Below are 22,079 nucleotides of genomic sequence, written 5' to 3'. Positions count from 1 at the left end.
ACAATTTGTTTGGTATCATTTAAACCAGGGATGGACAACCTTTTACTAAGTAAGGACCACTTTTAAAACTTTTGAACTGACATAAGTGGCACACAAGAGAATAAAAAAATAACATGCAGCTAAATCACAATTCGTATATGATTATAAATTAACATAAGTATACTTAATTTGACTTCTGGATCTGATGTGAACATAACATATTTGGAATATTTGGTTGAATATTAGTCCCTGCTAATTTTAAATTAGTTCTGATATGACTGTTAGCTGATTTCTTGTTTACTTTTTATTAAATTCATTGCAGAAAACTCTGTTCACATACATAAGTTGTAGAAAATGATAGAATTTTTGCAGCATGCTTCCTTAAGATGGAAAATTGATATACATTTACTAATATTTTGTGTGATATGGGCCACACAAAATATTAATGCGGGTCGTGAGTTGTCCACCCATTTTAGACTTACAAAATTTGTTTAAAGTAAGCTCCAACTACATAAAATATAACTATGTTTTTATTTTACAGGGAGCCAAATATGATGCAAATGCTCTTTGTATTCAGTCTGCCCTGAAGTCACCGAAAGTGTGGGAGAGACCTTCATCCTGTTTTCAAACTGCACATATTGCAAATGATGTGATCAAAGGAGATGTCATTGGTCTGAAATACATGTGATGACACGAAATTTTAATACTTTTGTACAAAAAGTCTCAATGTTGGATCAATTCTCATTATTACAGAAATGCCATTATGGACAAACTGATATTTGTTGAAAACTACAACAGATATTCTTTGAGTTAATTTTCCATATGAACCATTTACATCATGGTTTAAATTTAAAAACTAGAATTAAAGAGTTTCCTAGTTGTTATATATATAATAATAATTCTATTACATAAATGAATCTAGACAGTATATTTTCATAAAAGTATTTTAAAAAGAACAGTGAAAAGACAGAAATCTTTTAATCACAGTATTCAAAATAATATGAATTATTTTTGTTTTAAGATGTTGACCTAAAGGTTTTATGGTTTTGTACATTATAAATATTGAAGGATTTCTATTTATTTCTGGAATCTTTAGAAGAAACTTGGATAATGAAATTTAATTGTTCTTGACAGAGTCATGGCCAACAACAAATGAGCTTAAACAATATGCAAACTTGATTTATTTTCATATTTAATCTTATTTATTCTTTCAAAATTAGCACGTAAGCAACCAGTTTTGCACTTGTGTTTTCATAGTATTTTTTGTAAAAAACAAAAAAGTATTTACTGCATGCTATATAAACTATAATTTCAAATACAATCAAAATTTATCATATAAAATACTCTGAAGTAAACCTGTAGCTTCTGTTCCTACTGTCTATAGTTTTTATGTCAGTTATACCTTATTGATTTAAAATTTTCTAATAATGTGCAAATTATTATTTCTATTAAAGAACAATGTGTCAAAGAAATATGAGTATATATATCATTTATTGTACAAAAAAGAACTATTCAAACTGAAAATTTTTTTTATAATTTTCTATTAAATATTTGACAAATAAATTTAAAAATCAAAGCCATTTTTTGTAATTTTATGAATAATTAAAATCAAGTTAATATTATCCACTTTAATATTATGTTTTATGTATATTAGTTAGTTTAAAAACTTGTTAATTTTATCATTTATATGAAATAGAAAACAACTCAGAAATAATCACAGGAAGTTTACTGTCACATCATTCAATTTACTTATTAGTCAGACAAATAAAGAAAAATAGGAAATACTGGAAAACCCGTTTTCAAGATGAGCGACTTTTAACCTAAATCCAAATCAACTATTTTTTTATTTATTTTATTTATTTACAGTATAAAATACAAGTTTTTAAATGTCTGCATACAAAATGTAGCATAACAGATGATATTTTACAAAGTTGTTAAACCATGACATTTGTTTCAAAAATTATTATTTCAAATTATTTTTTCTAAACTAATTTTAAATATATTCTGGTTTTACTTTCAGTTTGGCCAAACGTTGATCTGTTTTCATTTATATTTTCATTAGTCATACTATATCATTTATAAATACTTTATTTCCACATTATTGTAAAATATAGTACAGAAAATATTTAAAAACTTCACTATATTCTCTTTATTTTCTTCTTTTTCTCTTATTATTAAATAAAACTCTATGTTTGAAAGTTTTCACTTTTGAATGAATTATCTGAAAACATTAATAATAATTCCTGTAGTAAAAATATTAATAACAGAAAATTATTTAAAAATTTTTAAAACTAAAATTATTATATTCTAACTTTACATTTTAATGCAATGGTTTGATGATAAACCTCAAAATGTTAAAGATTTCTTGAAAAATACTGCTCAAAGATTGCATGCTTTATCACGTTAATTATGAAGAAACAAGATACTAAACATATAATACATCTATTTTCCATTATTGAAAATTTTATACTTCATAAAATAATTATGTCTGAAAATTAAAATGTCCAAAAATTTTTAAAACATTTCATAAAAATTACAAGTAAATGTCTTGGTTTAGAAAAAATATATATCTGCTTAATAACATGCAAATATTAATTTAACCTAGATCAAGGGTGGCCAACAGTTTTTGCCCCTGGGCCAAATTGGAAAGAACTTTTTTCACGGGTTGAACCAGAGGCTGCCCTAGCAAGATTTTGAGGTGGTGCAAGATCTCATTGTGGTGTCACCCCGTAGAGATTAAATTGTACATATAGATTGATCATAGGCCACATAAATCCATTCTGCGGGCCATATGTTGGCCATGCCTGACCTAGATACTAATCATTTCCTAAATTATATTAATTATTAATGCTAATTAATAATAAATTATTTAACAACTGACTTAAGAAGTGTTTAAGTGTGTAATTGATAACATTCTTGCATAGTAAATAAGAATTTTAAGTTTAAATGCTATTCTGAGTAATGTCTTTTTAAGATATTTTAAATTTGATTAAATTAATCAAGTGCATAAATATCTTTCAATAATTAAATTTAATAAGTTTTAGAAAAACAATGACTCTGAAAGAAATTCATAACTGTAACCATTAATATACACCACCCAATTATTTCTAGTTGAATGGTATACACATTGTTTCTAAATTGGTTATTAAATAATTTACTAGCCAAAGTTAGTAACAAGTGTAATTTGACAAATGATTATTCATAAAAACATTAAATAAATAGTAAAAAAGGTACAACATAATACAACTAATATTGCTTATAATTTAAAAGTTGATACTGATATTGAAAATATTGTTATAACTTATTATAATTGTTATAATTTTTATTATAAAAATAAAATATATAAATAAATTTTTGAGCAAGTTCAAATATTAATTTAGTTATCATCATCTAAGAATGGAGGTGTAGTACATCACTGAATTAATATGAGCTATGCAAAAATACTTCATGAATAGGTGATTAACCCTCTGCAACATTAATATAATCATTATAATTTAGCAAACTTTTGAGGTATTCATTCTTGAAACATTTCAATTTTAGCCTATAATATTCAATTTTATTAAATATTGCTTTTTCGTAATAAATAAATAATGAATTTAACTCTTCAAACTAATTTAATGTTCAAAAACTATTAAGTGACTAGAATTTTTTTTATAAATTCCTGAATAGACTGGTATTTAAACAGAGTTGCCAATCCATAGTATACATTTTACAATGATTATTAAAATGGAAAGATAATAATCTTAGTGAATTTGAAATAAAAGTATACTTTTCCTTTTACACAAAACAAATAATTTATATCAAGCTTTCATCATTTATGTATTAATTGCTAGTGACAGAGAGAAAAAAAATATATGTGAAGACACATGAACTCCAATTACCTTTTGCATAAATTATAATGGTTTAAAATTATATCTATAGTAAAAATAATCAGCTCTTTTTTCAGTGAACATCTACATTCTTATTTATATATAAAGTCTATAAGCACATTATGCAGTAAATTTATAATTCTAATCACTTTTTGATAGGTTATGACTATAAAATCTTAGTGTATTGAAATGTAAATTTACTTATTTCACAATGAAATTTTTTAATTTAAGTCTTCCCTAGAATTTATACTTTATACATATTCACCAACAAAAGTCTCTTGTAATTTCATTTTCTAATATTTTTAAATCAAGCTTTTTTAAAATAAAAAAAAAATTTGTATATATAATTTTCAAAGTTAATGAATATCAAAACTGTTTGAAATAATTTAGTTGCAATATATTAAAAATTATCAGAAAAAACTATTGATAATTTAGAACTATTCATATATTGTAAAGCTGAAGATCAAACATTATCTGAAGATTTTTTAATGAACATAAAAGTGATTGGTGTTATATTATATTAAATAGAAACTTCTCTCCAATGAGTTTATTGATAAGAATAGTAGTTTACCTATAGCATAAAGTAAATATATAGTATATAGTAAAAGTATAGTAGTTTACCTATTAGCACTTAAATATTTGATAATTAATAAGATCACAATAAATTTTAAATTATATAAATGAAGACCTTGAACAAGATCAACTTGATTGGTAAGTTATCACTCACTCCAGTAAAAAAATTCATTTGAATTAGAATTAATTCATGAATACCAGTTATAAAATTTAAAAGAAAACAAGATCATAGTAATGGATGACAAACTGAAAAAATTTTAAGTAAGTCTTCCTGATAATTTGATAAAGATATTGAGAATCTGAAATTTATATATGCAGAAGTGGAAATATAAGGAAAAGTAATAGAGTTCATACTATTAAATTTTTTTTACTGATTTTGAGAAATCTATTTACATTCTTTTGTCTTTTTATAATAAAATGTCAAATTTTTAGATAGTATAAAAATAATGGACTAGTATTCAGAAAAAATAATACTCATATTTTTGAATTTCTAACAAATTTTGAGTTTGTTCATTTTGTGCTCTTTTACATATGTATTTGCCATTTTTTGTAGAATCTTAATTTATTTTACAACAAACTGACTACAATGTACTATAAAAATGAGACTTTTGCTTTAGAGGAGAGAAAAATGAATAAATTCTGTGCATCTGTTTTCCAAGGATAGCACAAAATTGGCATTTCTATACTTGTTAAGGGAGGTCAGAAGCTCTTCCAAACTTGTTTTTGGCTTTCTTTACTAGCCACATTCAAGTTACATAGAATATCAAATATGTATTCAATATTCTATAAAACCTGATTATAGTTTTATCATAAAGTTGAAAACGTTCATTTTAATTAATAAAAATATTTCAATAATAATAAAATTCTATAATTTAATAAGATAAAATTAGAATTTCAGACTGAATAGCAATCAACTAATGCAATTTTTTCTAATTTACCTACTTGATATGAGACTGATTGTTTTAATAAATATTATTGATTTAGTTTTTTAAATTTCCAAGAAATTTGAAGATAAAACAAGGCTCCAAGCTCTTATAATTTATGAAGCTAATTTATCTGTATTTAAAGATACTACTAATGGATCATTTTAAGATGGAATTTTGTAAGGAGTGACTCTTTCTATTACCATACAGTCAACATCAGTTTATCAAATGAGAAATGAATGCAAAAGTTTCTTCTTTGTTTTTCTTTTTTATTGCTAAGAAGAATTTCAATAGTGATGTAAAGTAATTTTTTTTTAAATCTGATCTAATCTTTAATTTAAAAAATACCATTTTAAGCATATGAAAATTTAAATATGGTACTACAAAAACATTCATATCTATACAAAAAAGCTAAACTAAGTATATTATTACACTTAAGAATAAAAATTTGCATGTTTTATATTTTTTATTTAACAATGTATGAAAAATTAATTATCAGTTTTAGATAAAAATTATCTGATCATCTTCATCAAAGCCTATTAAAAATAAATCCTAGATTAATTCATATCTTACAGTTAACTACATTGTAAGTCTTTAAGTAGAGTAAGAATTACTGAACAAAAGTGATTTTTAAAAATATTAAAATTTGTTTGTTTTGAAATAAAACTTACATTTAGCATTTTAGGTCTCATTTCTTTCCACCATGATGAAATTTCTTCATCTGTTTCTGTTCTCTTAAAAAAGTTTACTCCTTCTAAAAATATTTTATAAATAATTTTAAAAAACAATTACAGCAAGAAATAAACATATCTATTAAAATTTGTTGATAATGAAAATCTATATTTTAACTACATAAAAAGTAAAAATATTAATAAGTTTAAAATGATTTTATACTTTTTGAGTATTCATTATTTTTTATTTATTTCATAATCATCAGAGTAAAGGGTTCATTTTATATTGTGGTGGTAATTCCATAATTTTACAGAAAATTTATTTTTTTGAATTACAGTAGAGCATCATTTATCTGAATCAATTGGGGACTGGGGTAGTTCAGATAACTTATTTTTCGAATAACCGATTATGTACGAAAAAATATATTAACCTATCCCATGTTGAAATGTTTCTCCGTTGCGTGTCGCTTCGTGTTGAATTTTTGTCAATGTTAAGCCTAACGTAAACTTTTTAAAATAATAATCTTGGCTGTTGTAGCATTAAAAATTATTTCTTTATTTTGTACAAACAAAATAAATACATTGAAAAATAAAAAACAAAAAAATTATATTTTGGAAGTTAATCTAGTATCAAAAACANTAGATGTTCTCGAAAAAAGATAAATACATTGAAAAATAAAAAACAAAAAAATTATATTTTGGAAGTTAATCTAGTATCAAAAACATTCAATTCAGCATGACACAGTCCAACTGGAATGCTTTTGGTTAACTGACATTTTGGTTGATTGGCTTTCAGATAAACGACACGCTACTGTATTTCAAATTTTTTCATTATTAGGCTATTTTCTATTAATAATTACATTATGTTTGTCACTATTATAGCTTTATTAAAGAAGCTACAAAAGGTATCAACATTACTATAATAAAAATATATTTAAAATTGGTAGATAATATTTAACATGTTGTATTTAACAAAAAGAAAACTTTTGCCTATAACAATTTAACATATTTATGTATTTTGTATATATTCTGTATATATGTTCTAAATGTAAATTCCTGAATATCATAATGATAACAATGAAAAAAACTGAAATAAAAAAATCTCTCTTGCCTTTCACCTCTTTAGGAAAAGAAGAGACAATTCTCAATAAATCAAAGTTTATTGATTTATTAGAGAAAGCAAGGAAAAATAAAGCTTTGTATGGATACCACAGAACTTGATACATAGCTCATAGAAGCCAAAACCAACTGCAACATTTTGCATCACTTTGAACATTCTCTAATAATAACTAGCTATGAATGCCTGATATTGCTTGACTTTCGAGGGGATAGGAATCAGTGAGGTTGGGTTGGGATAGGGTGATAAAAACAATGGTCTTAGAAACTAAAATGTACAGTACATTTATTGACCCGGGTGTTTACAATAATGAAACTGAAAAAAACAAAAAATTGCTCTGACTAAAGTTGAGTGTGAGTGGACTTTAGAGACTGTAAGAGTTGGGTTCACCACAGTATTTTTTCTATGGTGTCAAAGAATATTCATGCCAAATTTGGTGAGGATATGTTGAATAGTATAGAACCCTTTGCTATCTGGATTGAAGAATGGCCATATAAGCATACAATGACTGAAAACTGGTTCTGGTAGATAAATATCAACTTTACTGAGACCCTGTCCTTGATTTTCAATCAAACATCAAACAAACATTTCACATATTTGAAGATGATAACCAAACTTCATATATATCTAAATATAATTTTAATTATATACAAAGAATATGGTTCGTTGTCATGGTGAATGCCAGGATGATGGAATATTGAAGTCGTTTAATTTTAAAAGGAAAAATGATATTGCTTGGAGATAATGGTATCTGAGGATGCATGTAAATTGTTTTATGGTGTACGGCCACTAGAATCTCAACATTAATTAATTGTGTAGTTAAACATACCACCATTGTTCCATTAATCAAACCTTGTTCACTGTCAAGGTTCCTGATAAGCATAACTACAGCCCTGATCTTTAATGTTTAATTAAGCTATATGGTAGAAGTCCAACCACCCCTACAGCCCACTGCCTCTTAACTTATTATGTATGTTTGTTAGGTAAAAGGTTCTATATCATTCAATGTATCTGCACTAAATTTGACATAAATGCTCTTCAAAACCCTAGAAAAAATACTGTGGGGCCTCACCCTTCAAACACCTATGAACACCTATATAACTTTAGTCCAAGCAATTTTTTTTATTTTGCAGTTTCATTATTGTAAATACTCATGTCAATAAATGTACATTTTTGTTATTGATACTAAGACCATTGTTTCTATCACTCTTCCCAATCCCCCATCTCCTTAAAAGTCTGAGCAATGCCTGGCACATGCAGCTAGTTGCCTTCTTTTCATTTCCTAAATTGCAAGTTTATTCAAGATAACATCCAATTAACTTGTTTATAATGGTCAAAATAAAGGTCAACAATGTTTAATAAAGACAACATTTAATGTTAAATCTATGAAAAAAATAAAACTTTATTTTATTTAAATTTATTAATGTTAAAATAATGCAAAAAAAATAAAAAACAGAAACAGTTAAAAACATTAAAATCACTAGGTGGCATGTGAGCTCCTGAGATGTTTTGTCATAGACTTAACATTGTACCTTTGCCACTCCACCATGTATGAACCATTGCATCTTTCTCAAATCTCTCTTTGTAATTTGATACTTGAACTATATTTTTAGCTCCAGCCATTTACTCAAACTAAATGAGACAAACTAAACTCTCCTTCAATTAATATATAGATAATTAACTTTATTAAATTTTATTATTTATTAAACTTTATTTATATATACCATATAAATCTAGAAAAAAGTTCTGAATAACTATCTGAGGTAAATCAAATCAACATTTCAGTGGTTTAATAAGAGGTTATTTACATGCACAAAAATATCAGCAATTTATTTAATAAAAGAATTTTAAATTTCTAACTTTTACCTTGAAGTCTTGGATCATCATCTGATAAAAAGAATTTATTTTCTACATTCTCAAAATTTTGTTTTGGTAAATCTTGTGAAGACTGTTCTACTCTAATATAAATATTTAAATTAATTCATAATATACATAATAAATATAATTTTAATTATATACAAAGAATATGGTTCGTTGTCATGGTGAATGCCAGGATGATGGAATATTGAAGTCGTTTAATTTTAAAAGGAAAAATGATATTGCTTGGAGATAATGGTATCTGAGGAAGCATGTAAATTGTTTTATGGTGTACGGCCACTAGAATCTCAACATTAATTAATTGTGTAGTTAAACATACCACCATTGTTCCATTAATCAAACCTTGTTCACTGTCAAGGTTCCTGATAAGCATAACTACAGCCCTGATCTTTAATGTTTAATTAAGCTATATGGTAGAAGTCCAACCACCCCTACAGCCCACTGCCTCTTAACTTATTATGTATGTTTGTTAGGTAAAAGGTTCTATATCATTCAATGTATCTGCACTAAATTTGACATAAATGCTCTTCAAAACCCTAGAAAAAATACTGTGGGGCCTCACCCTTCAAACACCTATGAACACCTATATAACTTTAGTCCAAGCAATTTTTTTTATTTTGCAGTTTCATTATTGTAAATACTCATGTCAATAAATGTACATTTTTGTTATTGATACTAAGACCATTGTTTCTATCACTCTTCCCAATCCCCCATCTCCTTAAAAGTCTGAGCAATGCCTGGCACATGCAGCTAGTTGCCTTCTTTTCATTTCCTAAATTGCAAGTTTATTCAAGATAACATCCAATTAACTTGTTTATAATGGTCAAAATAAAGGTCAACAATGTTTAATAAAGACAACATTTAATGTTAAATCTATGAAAAAATAAAACTTTATTTTATTTAAATTTATTAATGTTAAAATAATGCAAAAAAAATAAAAAACAGAAACAGTTAAAAACATTAAAATCACTAGGTGGCATGTGAGCTCCTGAGATGTTTTGTCATAGACTTAACATTGTACCTTTGCCACTCCACCATGTATGAACCATTGCATCTTTCTCAAATCTCTCTTTGTAATTTGATACTTGAACTATATTTTTAGCTCCAGCCATTTACTCAAACTAAATGAGACAAACTAAACTCTCCTTCAATTAATATATAGATAATTAACTTTATTAAATTTTATTATTTATTAAACTTTATTTATATATACCATATAAATCTAGAAAAAAGTTCTGAATAACTATCTGAGGTAAATCAAATCAACATTTCAGTGGTTTAATAAGAAGTTATTTACATGCACAAAAATATCAGCAATTTATTTAATAAAAGAATTTTAAATTTCTAACTTTTACCTTGAAGTCTTGGATCATCATCTGATAAAAAGAATTTATTTTCTACATTCTCAAAATTTTGTTTTGGTAAATCTTGTGAAGACTGTTCTACTCTAATATAAATATTTAAATTAATTTAATTTTAATAAAGTCTTTTAAAATATTATTAAAATCAAAAGTATATTACTGTTGAGTTGTTTCATCTTCATCACTGCTATCATATTTAAAAACATTCTTTTGTAAATATAAAGTTTTCTTTGCTTTGACAAGTGGTTCGGTATGATAATTGTCGTCATCATCATCATCATCATCATCTTTCTCATATAAATCTGCTAAAAATAAAATTTACACAATATTGCAATTTTTAAAAAGACCTTAATAACTTATGTTACATTTTAATAAAATTAGAAATTTTACCTTTAAGAAAAAATTTAAATTTTAATATGTATTAATTATGGACACTCACTAGCTAACTATGTAGTTACTTTGTTTTTATAAAAGTAGTTGAAACTACTAGTTAACTATACTGAGAATAGCTAACTGCATAGTCTAATTACATTAGTAGTTAACTATTGCTCATCTCTAGAAAGTATAGATGCAGAAAAAATTGCTTAAACACATTTTTTTTTTGTTCCATTTGGTTTTATTTTTTATATATTTTGTTTTCTGTGATTTGTTCAATATTGTTTAAACTGTTTTTAATTTTTTTTTTCATTCCAGAAATTTTGAAATTAAAATTAATATTAGATATTGAAAATGGAGTGGCATAGAAAACAAATAATATTGCCATGAAAAAATAAATAACATATTTTACACAACCAAACAGTTTAATAAGCTATTAGAATGGCAAAACAATTTAAAATAAAATAAATACTTATAGCTAACTGCATAGTCTAATTACATTAGTAGTTAACTATTGCTCATCTCTAGAAAGATTGCCTCCCAAAAACTTCAAAAAAATGCCTGGTGATAGGAAATTAATGCTAATATTATTCTTAAACTAGCAAGAGTCATTGCTTCTCAATTTCATAAAGACTGGTACCACTATTAATACTATATTCTACTACAAAACATGTGAATTGTGGACCTCCATAAAGTGAAAAAGGTTAGACTTGCTGTCAAAAAGAGTGATTTTTCTTTTACAACAATGTAAGGCCTCACACCACCAATATTGTTCATGGTACTCTGCAAAAGATGAGATGGAAAACTTTCCAATAGCCTCCTTACAGTCAGGGTCCATACAAGTAATTCCGTCTTTGATTTCCTGACATTCCCTGACCAATTATGACATTATTCTCTGACTTATTAATGTCTCTGCATTTCCCCTTTCCATTATGTAATATTTGACTAAGTCTATTTAAGCCAATTTTGTACACAATTATATAATTTTTTTATTAAAAACACTTTATTCACTTACAAAAAGTGAAAAACTTTGCGTAAAATCGATTATGTAATTAGCTACATTATTTCTATGCCATATAAATAATTTCACAATTTAATTTAAATTAATTCCTAAATTTTATTTAAATAAGAAACAGACTCACATTGCATCGTAAAATCAAATTTTCTTAAAGCAAGGAGATGGAAATTCAAAATAACTTACACAGAAGAAATCACACACTCTGCAAGAGGGAGAAATAGTTTATTGCATGCTATTTTTGGTCCAACACAAACCTATTCATGGTCATTACATATCTTCCCATCTCTCCCTGAAACATAAGCGGCTGAGTTTTGGTGAAAATGCAGATCATTGTTGATATTTTTGACTACCCATCTTTAACTCTATGGAGATACTTTGATATACNAAAAAAATAAAAAACAGAAACAGTTAAAAACATTAAAATCACTAGGTGGCATGTGAGCTCCTGAGATGTTTTGTCATAGACTTAACATTGTACCTTTGCCACTCCACCATGTATGAACCATTGCATCTTTCTCAAATCTCTCTTTGTAATTTGATACTTGAACTATATTTTTAGCTCCAGCCATTTACTCAAACTAAATGAGACAAACTAAACTCTCCTTCAATTAATATATAGATAATTAACTTTATTAAATTTTATTATTTATTAAACTTTATTTATATATACCATATAAATCTAGAAAAAAGTTCTGAATAACTATCTGAGGTAAATCAAATCAACATTTCAGTGGTTTAATAAGAGGTTATTTACATGCACAAAAATATCAGCAATTTATTTAATAAAAGAATTTTAAATTTCTAACTTTTACCTTGAAGTCTTGGATCATCATCTGATAAAAAGAATTTATTTTCTACATTCTCAAAATTTTGTTTTGGTAAATCTTGTGAAGACTGTTCTACTCTAATATAAATATTTAAATTAATTTAATTTTAATAAAGTCTTTTAAAATATTATTAAAATCAAAAGTATATTACTGTTGAGTTGTTTCATCTTCATCACTGCTATCATATTTAAAAACATTCTTTTGTAAATATAAAGTTTTCTTTGCTTTGACAAGTGGTTCGGTATGATAATTGTCGTCATCATCATCATCATCATCATCTTTCTCATATAAATCTGCTAAAAATAAAATTTACACAATATTGCAATTTTTAAAAAGACCTTAATAACTTATGTTACATTTTAATAAAATTAGAAATTTTACCTTTAAGAAAAAATTTAAATTTTAATATGTATTAATTATGGACACTCACTAGCTAACTATGTAGTTACTTTGTTTTTATAAAAGTAGTTGAAACTACTAGTTAACTATACTGAGAATAGCTAACTGCATAGTCTAATTACATTAGTAGTTAACTATTGCTCATCTCTAGAAAGTATAGATGCAGAAAAAATTGCTTAAACACATTTTTTTTTTGTTCCATTTGGTTTTATTTTTTATATATTTTGTTTTCTGTGATTTGTTCAATATTGTTTAAACTGTTTTTAATTTTTTTTTTCATTCCAGAAATTTTGAAATTAAAATTAATATTAGATATTGAAAATGGAGTGGCATAGAAAACAAATAATATTGCCATGAAAAAATAAATAACATATTTTACACAACCAAACAGTTTAATAAGCTATTAGAATGGCAAAACAATTTAAAATAAAATAAATACTTATAGCTAACTGCATAGTCTAATTACATTAGTAGTTAACTATTGCTCATCTCTAGAAAGATTGCCTCCCAAAAACTTCAAAAAAATGCCTGGTGATAGGAAATTAATGCTAATATTATTCTTAAACTAGCAAGAGTCATTGCTTCTCAATTTCATAAAGACTGGTACCACTATTAATACTATATTCTACTACAAAACATGTGAATTGTGGACCTCCATAAAGTGAAAAAGGTTAGACTTGCTGTCAAAAAGAGTGATTTTTCTTTTACAACAATGTAAGGCCTCACACCACCAATATTGTTCATGGTACTCTGCAAAAGATGAGATGGAAAACTTTCCAATAGCCTCCTTATAGTCAGGGTCCATACAAGTAATTCCGTCTTTGATTTCCTGACATTCCCTGACCAATTATGACATTATTCTCTGACTTATTAATGTCTCTGCATTTCCCCTTTCCATTATGTAATATTTGACTAAGTCTATTTAAGCCAATTTTGTACACAATTATATAATTTTTTTATTAAAAACACTTTATTCACTTACAAAAAGTGAAAAACTTTGCGTAAAATCGATTATGTAATTAGCTACATTATTTCTATGCCATATAAATAATTTCACAATTTAATTTAAATTAATTCCTAAATTTTATTTAAATAAGAAACAGACTCACATTGCATCGTAAAATCAAATTTTCTTAAAGCAAGGAGATGGAAATTCAAAATAACTTACACAGAAGAAATCACACACTCTGCAAGAGGGAGAAATAGTTTATTGCATGCTATTTTTGGTCCAACACAAACCTATTCATGGTCATTACATATCTTCCCATCTCTCCCTGAAACATAAGCGGCTGAGTTTTGGTGAAAATGCAGATCATTGTTGATATTTTTGACTACCCATCTTTAACTCTATGGAGATACTTTGATATACTTCGAAATTCCACGGGGCATCTGAAGACTAAAATTTGCAGTTTGAGATAAAACATATCACAGATCATCAATCCATCAAAATTGGCAGGGTTATTATCTCCACATACTGCATGTGGCCAGTAGGAAAGAATACAATGAATAAAAATACATAAATTGCACGAGGTCTGCCACATGGTTCCAAAATGTCCTGTACACAACATCATTAAGCCGACTGACAGTTCTTTGCCTCCCCAATGACATCAACTGACTACAAAGAATTAACCAGTTGCACAGGTCAAAAAAATTGTAAGGGTTGTGTAGGGGACACAATTGTAATCATTTAAGACATGAATCCATCTTTGTGTTATTAGAGGGAGGATAAGATGTAAAGGAACAAAGTCTTGGTGGTTATCACATTCCAAGTCAATTACTATCGGTTCATGCAGTAGTGCACTCAAAGTATTTGCATTGGAGTTGACATGCTGTGTTTTCTTACACTCTCCATACAATCTGCATCATTTGGCATTAGTTATTTTGGGTTTTTCTGGTTCCTTTTCAATCTTTCTTTCCAAGGATATATGTTTCTTACATTTCTGTTCATACTTCCTTTGCAACTTCTTCAACATTATGAAAATTTTCTTTGATTCACACAGCTATTGACTTATAACTTTACAAATTTTATTTTATTGGTTATCATTGCTAAATAATATTGTAGATCCTGTCGTTATGTACATATCGACACCAATTTCGATGTCCTATCTCTTCGCCATCCAATGTTTCACTGCCCAAACACCACACCATGACGCCATTTTCGGTGTTCACATGCAACTGTTACCCCTCCCCACACGGATGCACACCCCCACTACCCACCATAAATACCAACATAACCTTCCTTAGATTATCATTTATAGTTTACAAGATATAAACATGACAAATCTTGCCGTTTGTTTGGTCACTCCAGTTTTTGTAGACTTCCCTATACTGAATCGAATTTAAAGACATGTTTGGATCAAAAGGAAGTGAGAGCAACAGATTCCATAGTATTTGCAGATTCCCTGACTCTCCCTGACTTTTAATGCAATTCACTAACTTTCCATGACTTTCTCTGTTAAAAATCTTATGCTCTGATTTTCCCTGACTTTCAGGTCGATACGGAATATACGGGTCTGTATAGTCTGAACCTCTCCTCATGCAATTTTCACATTTTTGTATAGCTGGAAAAAGTGTTAAAGGACCAATAATTTCAATTGGAAAATGCATTAGAGGTTGTCTCAGGTTGAATGCTCTTGCTCCAGCTGCCAAAGCAGCTCTATCTAAAAAGATATCTTCTAGCTAGTAAAACAGTGAGATAATTGCTTAATTTCCTACAGAAATTATGTTTAGTTTCTGTCAAATAAAACCCATTGCTTTAAAAGTGTATCATTACTTTTTTGATTGATTTTCATACATGTATATGTCATTTACAACATAATCAAACACTAGCATAACTTTTCATTACTCTAAGAAACAAGTGAAGAAGATTGATATTACTTAATTTAAAATAAAAACATTTCACATATTTGAAGATGATAACCAAATTTCATATATATCTAATTATAATTTTAATTTTACATATAAAGAATATGTAATTAAAATTATATTTAGATATATATGAAATTTGGTTATCATCTTCAAAAACATGAAATGTTTTTATTTTAAATTCAATAAAATAATATGTTTTTCTAAACAGCATAAATAAAAGTTTGATATCTTGAGCATTAATAGAAATAATACAATTAGTTAAATTGAAGAAAATGAATTAATAAATATTTCCAATAAAAATGAAATTAGTGTCATCAAAATGATAGGACAAACTAATAAAAAAAATAATAATTCTAAAACAAAAATACACTATAGAACAACTTAAAAAATATCTTTATATTTATAAATAAAAGTTTATGCATATAAGATTAATAAATGAAAGAAAATATTTTATTACATATACATGTTATATTTAGTTTAAGGATTTTTTTAAGTATAATTCAGATAAATTAAAGATGAAAACAAATATGAAATCAGAATATGATATGTTAATGCTAGTTTGTTTAGAATATAGTCTTCTTGTAAGTTACATTTGGACAATTACATATAAAGGCATCATGTTGATGTTCTTTTTAAACATTTTGATAGTTACCAGCAGTCATTAATATATTTAATAAAAGTTCTTGAGTTTCATCAGAGTAGGAGACAACTTAAATAATGAAAGACTTTTCAAACAATACCTTATAAAAGTGCTGCTATTATTTAGTTCATCTGTTAAAATAGAACTTCTATTGATTAAAACTGAAAAAACTGAAATAGTATGCAAGAGCTTTATTTCTTAATTTAAACATACTATTTCGTTAGTATTTTCACTTTGTGCATAGACAGGTATTATACTCCTCTTCTTTTTCCCAGAATTATGTACTAAATCATACAATATTCTGCAAATTCTCTCTCTCTCTCTTTCTCTGTCTCCTACATTTAATCTCTTTACAAATTTCTATTTTGTTCCAACTTTATTCTATTTGTCCATGACTTACTCTAAATAAAATTTTTCTAAATAATATTGTAGTCTCCTATTATAAAATGCATTACCTATATTATTTTCTTCACTAAGGTCTGAAATTACTTCTTTATTCAAGCTATCTTTCATAAGTTTTTAATCAATTTAAGAACATTAACATTTTTCAGACAAAAAAATTTAAAAAGTAACAAAATATGTCTTAGAAGATGACTAAATTCTGAACAAACTAATATTGATATAGTGTTTTAAAAAAGATTTGTTTTTACTTAAGAACCTGTTCAAATTTCACTAAACATTCCCATAATTAATTTAACTATGTTTACCCAATCATTGGATTGTACTGTTAGGACATAAAATACAAGCAATCCTTGATTCTTTATATGTAAGATGTTCCTAAAAGTATGTATAAAAGTCATATTTCTGAAAGTCTAGCAACAAAGATGCATATTATAGAAGAGTTTCCTTCCCAGAGATCTAAACAAAACACTTAACAATCTCTTATTAAAAAAAAAAATTTAATTTTTTAAAGAGATTATTTTATAATGCATAAAGTAATATTTGAAATATTCTGTCTACTCCCCAATGACATCAACTGACTACAAAGAATTAACCAGTTGCACAGGTCAAAAAAATTGTAAGGGTTGTGTAGGGGACACAATTGTAATCATTTAAGACATGAATCCATCTTTGTGTTATTAGAGGGAGGATAAGATGTAAAGGAACAAAGTCTTGGTGGTTATCACATTCCAAGTCAATTACTATCGGTTCATGCAGTAGTGCACTCAAAGTATTTGCATTGGAGTTGACATGCTGTGTTTTCTTACANAAATACATGAGCTGTTCACAGCCCGGTACACGTATTTGTAAAACCTAAGTGACTCATACAACACGGAATTCATATAAAACGGAATTATCAACAGTGTAATAGGGGATCAACTGTAGTATAAGTTATATAGAAAACAGGCAATAAAATAGAATTCACAAATGATTTTGATGTCAAAACTAAAAGAAATTATCATCACAAGAGAACTAAAAATTTTTGTTTATCAGGTGAAAATGTAAAAATGTGCAAATTTCACATAAGAAAAGTGATTTTGGAGTATCAAAGTATTACATATGAAGTAAGTTGTTTGAGTAAGTCAAGGATTGCTTGAACTCCTAACATTATTTTACATATACTTAATATTTTATTAATATCCTGTTTAATATATCGTTTCTCTTTTTAATAAGTTATAGCTCCATAATTAAACAATCAAAATTATCAGATATGCGTTAAAACATATCTCATATTTTTCTGTTTGTTCTTAGGATAAGATGTAAAGGAACAAAGTCTAGGTGGTTATCACATTCCAAGTCAATTACTATCGGTTCATGCAGTAGTGCACTCAAAGTATTTGCATTGGAGTTGACATGCTGTGTTTTCTTACACTCTCCATACAATCTGCATCATTTGGCATTAGTTATTTTGGGTTTTTCTGGTTCCTTTTCAATCTTTCTTTCCAAGGATATATGTTTCTTACATTTCTGTTCATACTTCCTTTGCAACTTCTTCAACATTATGAAAATTTTCTTTGATTCACACAGCTATTGACTTATAACTTTACAAATTTTATTTTATTGGTTATCATTGCTAAATAATATTGTAGATCCTGTCGTTATGTACATATCGACACCAATTTCGATGTCCTATCTCTTCGCCATCCAATGTTTCACTGCCCAAACACCACACCATGACGCCATTTTCGGTGTTCACATGCAACTGTTACCCCTCCCCACACGGATGCACACCCCCACTACCCACCATAAATACCAACATAACCTTCCTTAGATTATCATTTATAGTTTACAAGATATAAACATGACAAATCTTGCCATTTGTTTGGTCACTCCAGTTTTTGTAGACTTCCCTATACTGAATCGAATTTAAAGACATGTTTGGATCAAAAGGAAGTGAGAGCAACAGATTCCATAGTATTTGCAGATTCCCTGACTCTCCCTGACTTTCAATGCAATTCACTAACTTTCCATGACTTTCTCTGTTAAAAATCTTATGCTCTGATTTTCCCTGACTTTCAGGTCGATACGGAATATACGGGTCTGTATAGTCTGAACCTCTCCTCATGCAATTTTCACATTTTTGTATAGCTGGAAAAAGTGTTAAAGGACCAATAATTTCAATTGGAAAATGCATTAGAGGTTGTCTCAGGTTGAATGCTCTTGCTCCAGCTGCCAAAGCAGCTCTATCTAAAAAGATATCTTCTAGCTAGTAAAACAGTGAGATAATTGCTTAATTTCCTACAGAAATTATGTTTAGTTTCTGTCAAATAAAACCCATTGCTTTAAAAGTGTATCATTACTTTTTGATTGATTTTCATACATGTATATGTCATTTACAACATAATCAAACACTAGCATAACTTTTCATTACTCTAAGAAACAAGTGAAGAAGATTGATATTACTTAATTTAAAATAAAAACATTTCACATATTTGAAGATGATAACCAAACTTCATATATATCTAAATATAATTTTAATTATATACAAAGAATATGGTTCGTTGTCATGGTGAATGCCAGGATGATGGAATATTGAAGTCGTTTAATTTTAAAAGGAAAAATGANCTATACTGAGAATAGCTAACTGCATAGTCTAATTACATTAGTAGTTAACTATTGCTCATCTCTAGAAAGTATAGATGCAGAAAAAATTGCTTAAACACATTTTTTTTTTGTTCCATTTGGTTTTATTTTTTATATATTTTGTTTTCTGTGATTTGTTCAATATTGTTTAAACTGTTTTTAATTTTTTTTTTCATTCCAGAAATTTTGAAATTAAAATTAATATTAGATATTGAAAATGGAGTGGCATAGAAAACAAATAATATTGCCATGAAAAAATAAATAACATATTTTACACAACCAAACAGTTTAATAAGCTATTAGAATGGCAAAACAATTTAAAATAAAATAAATACTTATAGCTAACTGCATAGTCTAATTACATTAGTAGTTAACTATTGCTCATCTCTAGAAAGATTGCCTCCCAAAAACTTCAAAAAAATGCCTGGTGATAGGAAATTAATGCTAATATTATTCTTAAACTAGCAAGAGTCATTGCTTCTCAATTTCATAAAGACTGGTACCACTATTAATACTATATTCTACTACAAAACATGTGAATTGTGGACCTCCATAAAGTGAAAAAGGTTAGACTTGCTGTCAAAAAGAGTGATTTTTCTTTTACAACAATGTAAGGCCTCACACCACCAATATTGTTCATGGTACTCTGCAAAAGATGAGATGGAAAACTTTCCAATAGCCTCCTTANTTAATTTAAATAATACCTAGGAATGCCCCTAGTGGCCATTCTAGGTATTCCATTACAGATTACAGATATAAATAGATAGATAGAGGCAGCCTTACCAAAAAGGTATAGCCAAAGATAAATGGGGGAATAAAGGTAAAGGAGAGGGAAGAGGACTGGGGAAAGGACAGGTGAGAAGAAAAGAGTGGGAGGGATCTCACAATGCCAGGCTGGGAACCATTTACAACCAAAAGGGGTGTACTTAATGTTACATTAACCTATTCTATGTTGTTCCCGAAAATATTCGTGTTGACCTCATTGACCTGCATGGGTGATCCCAAATATTTTCGTGTTTACATCAGAACATTTTTGATACTAGATGTCGCTATGTATCATGATTTTTATATTAAAACGAACTTTTAAAATATAATTTTTTTTTGTTTCTATATTATTCANGCGATCCCGAATATTTTTGTGTTTACATCGGAACGTTTTTGATACTAGATGTCGCTATGCGTCATGATTTTTATATTAAAACAAACTTTTAGAATATAATTTTTTTTGTTTCTATATTATTCAATATATTTATTTTGTTTGTAAAACATAAAAAAATAATTTTTTATGATACAGTAAACACGATTCTTATTTTAAAAAAAAATTTTAGGCTTAACATCGACAAAAATTCAACATGGCATCACCAGCAACAAATAAAAATTTCAACATCGAATAGGTTAAGGGTCCCCAAAGTGCTGTGCCAGCAAAATAAACACAGACACAATAATACAATAACAAAGTATAAACATTGCATGTACATAGATAAAATAGAACAAGATAACAACAGCACAACCTTATCTGCAACAGCGCAACCTTACTATCACTAAAGATATTTAGATGCCTCTTTTTGAGCTTTCCAAATTCCTTCCTGATATATTGGAGGGCCCAGAGGATGGCCAGAGACTCAGCCTAGTTAACCGTATGATTGTCCATCCTGAAATAATGCTGGTAGTGGAAGTCATTATCACTACTGCAGATGACAATGGACCCACCGACACTGTTGTCTGACCTGGACCAATCTGTATAAATATTTATTCCCTAAGGGGCAGGGTAGTGGTTAAAATGGTGGTATCATCAGCATACCCTTGGGATCATAGTGTTGTTAGGCTGATGATCTTTATACTCAGGAGGCTATTATACAAAATATTCCAAAGACAAGGCCCGGACTTTGAGACCTGAGGGCAGCCCCTATTAATGCTCTTTTGGTAGTATATTTTACCGTTATTTGAGTCCATCACACTCCTATCCTCCAGGTAGCTATTAATGATCTTGTACAAGTTATCTGGACAACCAGATTTTTAAAGCTGGTACAGAATTTCTGGCCACTAGGCATGATCAAAAACCCCTTTAAAGTCTATGGCCACCATCAAAGTGTGCTTCTTTTCACTTTTCGCTTTATTGATTAATCAACGAGGTTATCCAATGCACTCACTGTAGATTACAGCTATACAAACAGCGTGATCAATGGCTTATATTATTAAATAAATCTGCTTGTTTCATTTTAAATTCAAATTTTTTTTTTGATTTGGTGAATGATTTAAATATTTAGCTCTTATAATTAGGATTTTACATTGTGCAACTTTTAATTTTTAATTGAATAATGTAATGATTAAAAATGTGACTATAATCAAAAATTGACTACAATATTAACAGTATTATCCAGTATGTTTCACAAAATTACATTTACTTTTATTGATATTACAATTAAAAACAGTAAATCTGTTTATGAAATTAATATAAACTTTTAAAATTATTAATTAGCATAAAAACTATACCTATAAATTTTATTAAATAATCTAAAATTTATTATACATATATTATAAAATTTATTTTAAAATA

At 27.4% G+C, this 22,079-nt stretch overlaps 1 protein-coding gene across 1 annotated transcript; it reads right to left on the bottom strand.

The window, feature by feature from the left end:
- Positions 1–1,811: 1,811 nt before the first annotated feature.
- LOC111632497 lies at positions 1,812–10,122 on the bottom strand. The gene is made up of 4 exons (XM_023376923.1): positions 10,025–10,122; positions 8,999–9,090; positions 6,016–6,098; positions 1,812–2,200 (listed from the first exon to the last, which is right to left on the bottom strand). The coding sequence occupies exons 1-4, from the start codon at positions 10,120–10,122 to the stop codon at positions 2,129–2,131; spliced, it is 345 nt and encodes a 114-aa protein (XP_023232691.1). The 3' UTR covers positions 1,812–2,128.
- Between the last annotated feature and the right edge of the window lie 11,957 nt (positions 10,123–22,079).

This window comes from Centruroides sculpturatus, unplaced genomic scaffold (genome assembly GCF_000671375.1).
Source record: "Centruroides sculpturatus isolate CEXI.00-Female unplaced genomic scaffold, Cexi_2.0 scaffold752, whole genome shotgun sequence".
Taxonomy (NCBI): domain Eukaryota; kingdom Metazoa; phylum Arthropoda; class Arachnida; order Scorpiones; family Buthidae; genus Centruroides; species Centruroides sculpturatus.
This window is presented reverse-complemented; position numbering and strand designations above follow the sequence as displayed.

Bases quoted from the DNA above. Each gene is read 5' to 3' on its own strand.
- LOC111632497 (XM_023376923.1), bottom strand. From the start codon at position 10,122: ATGGCTGGAGCTAAAAATATAGTTCAAGTATCAAATTACAAAGAGAGA. The intron at 6,099-8,998 runs GTAAAAGTTAGA...AAATATTTTTAG, and splicing joins TGATGATCCAAGACTTCAAG to AAGGAGTAAACTTTTTTAAG. The intron at 2,201-6,015 runs GTAAGTTTTATT...TAATGTTTTCAG, and splicing joins TGAGACCTAAAATGCTAAAT to ATAATTCATTCAAAAGTGAA.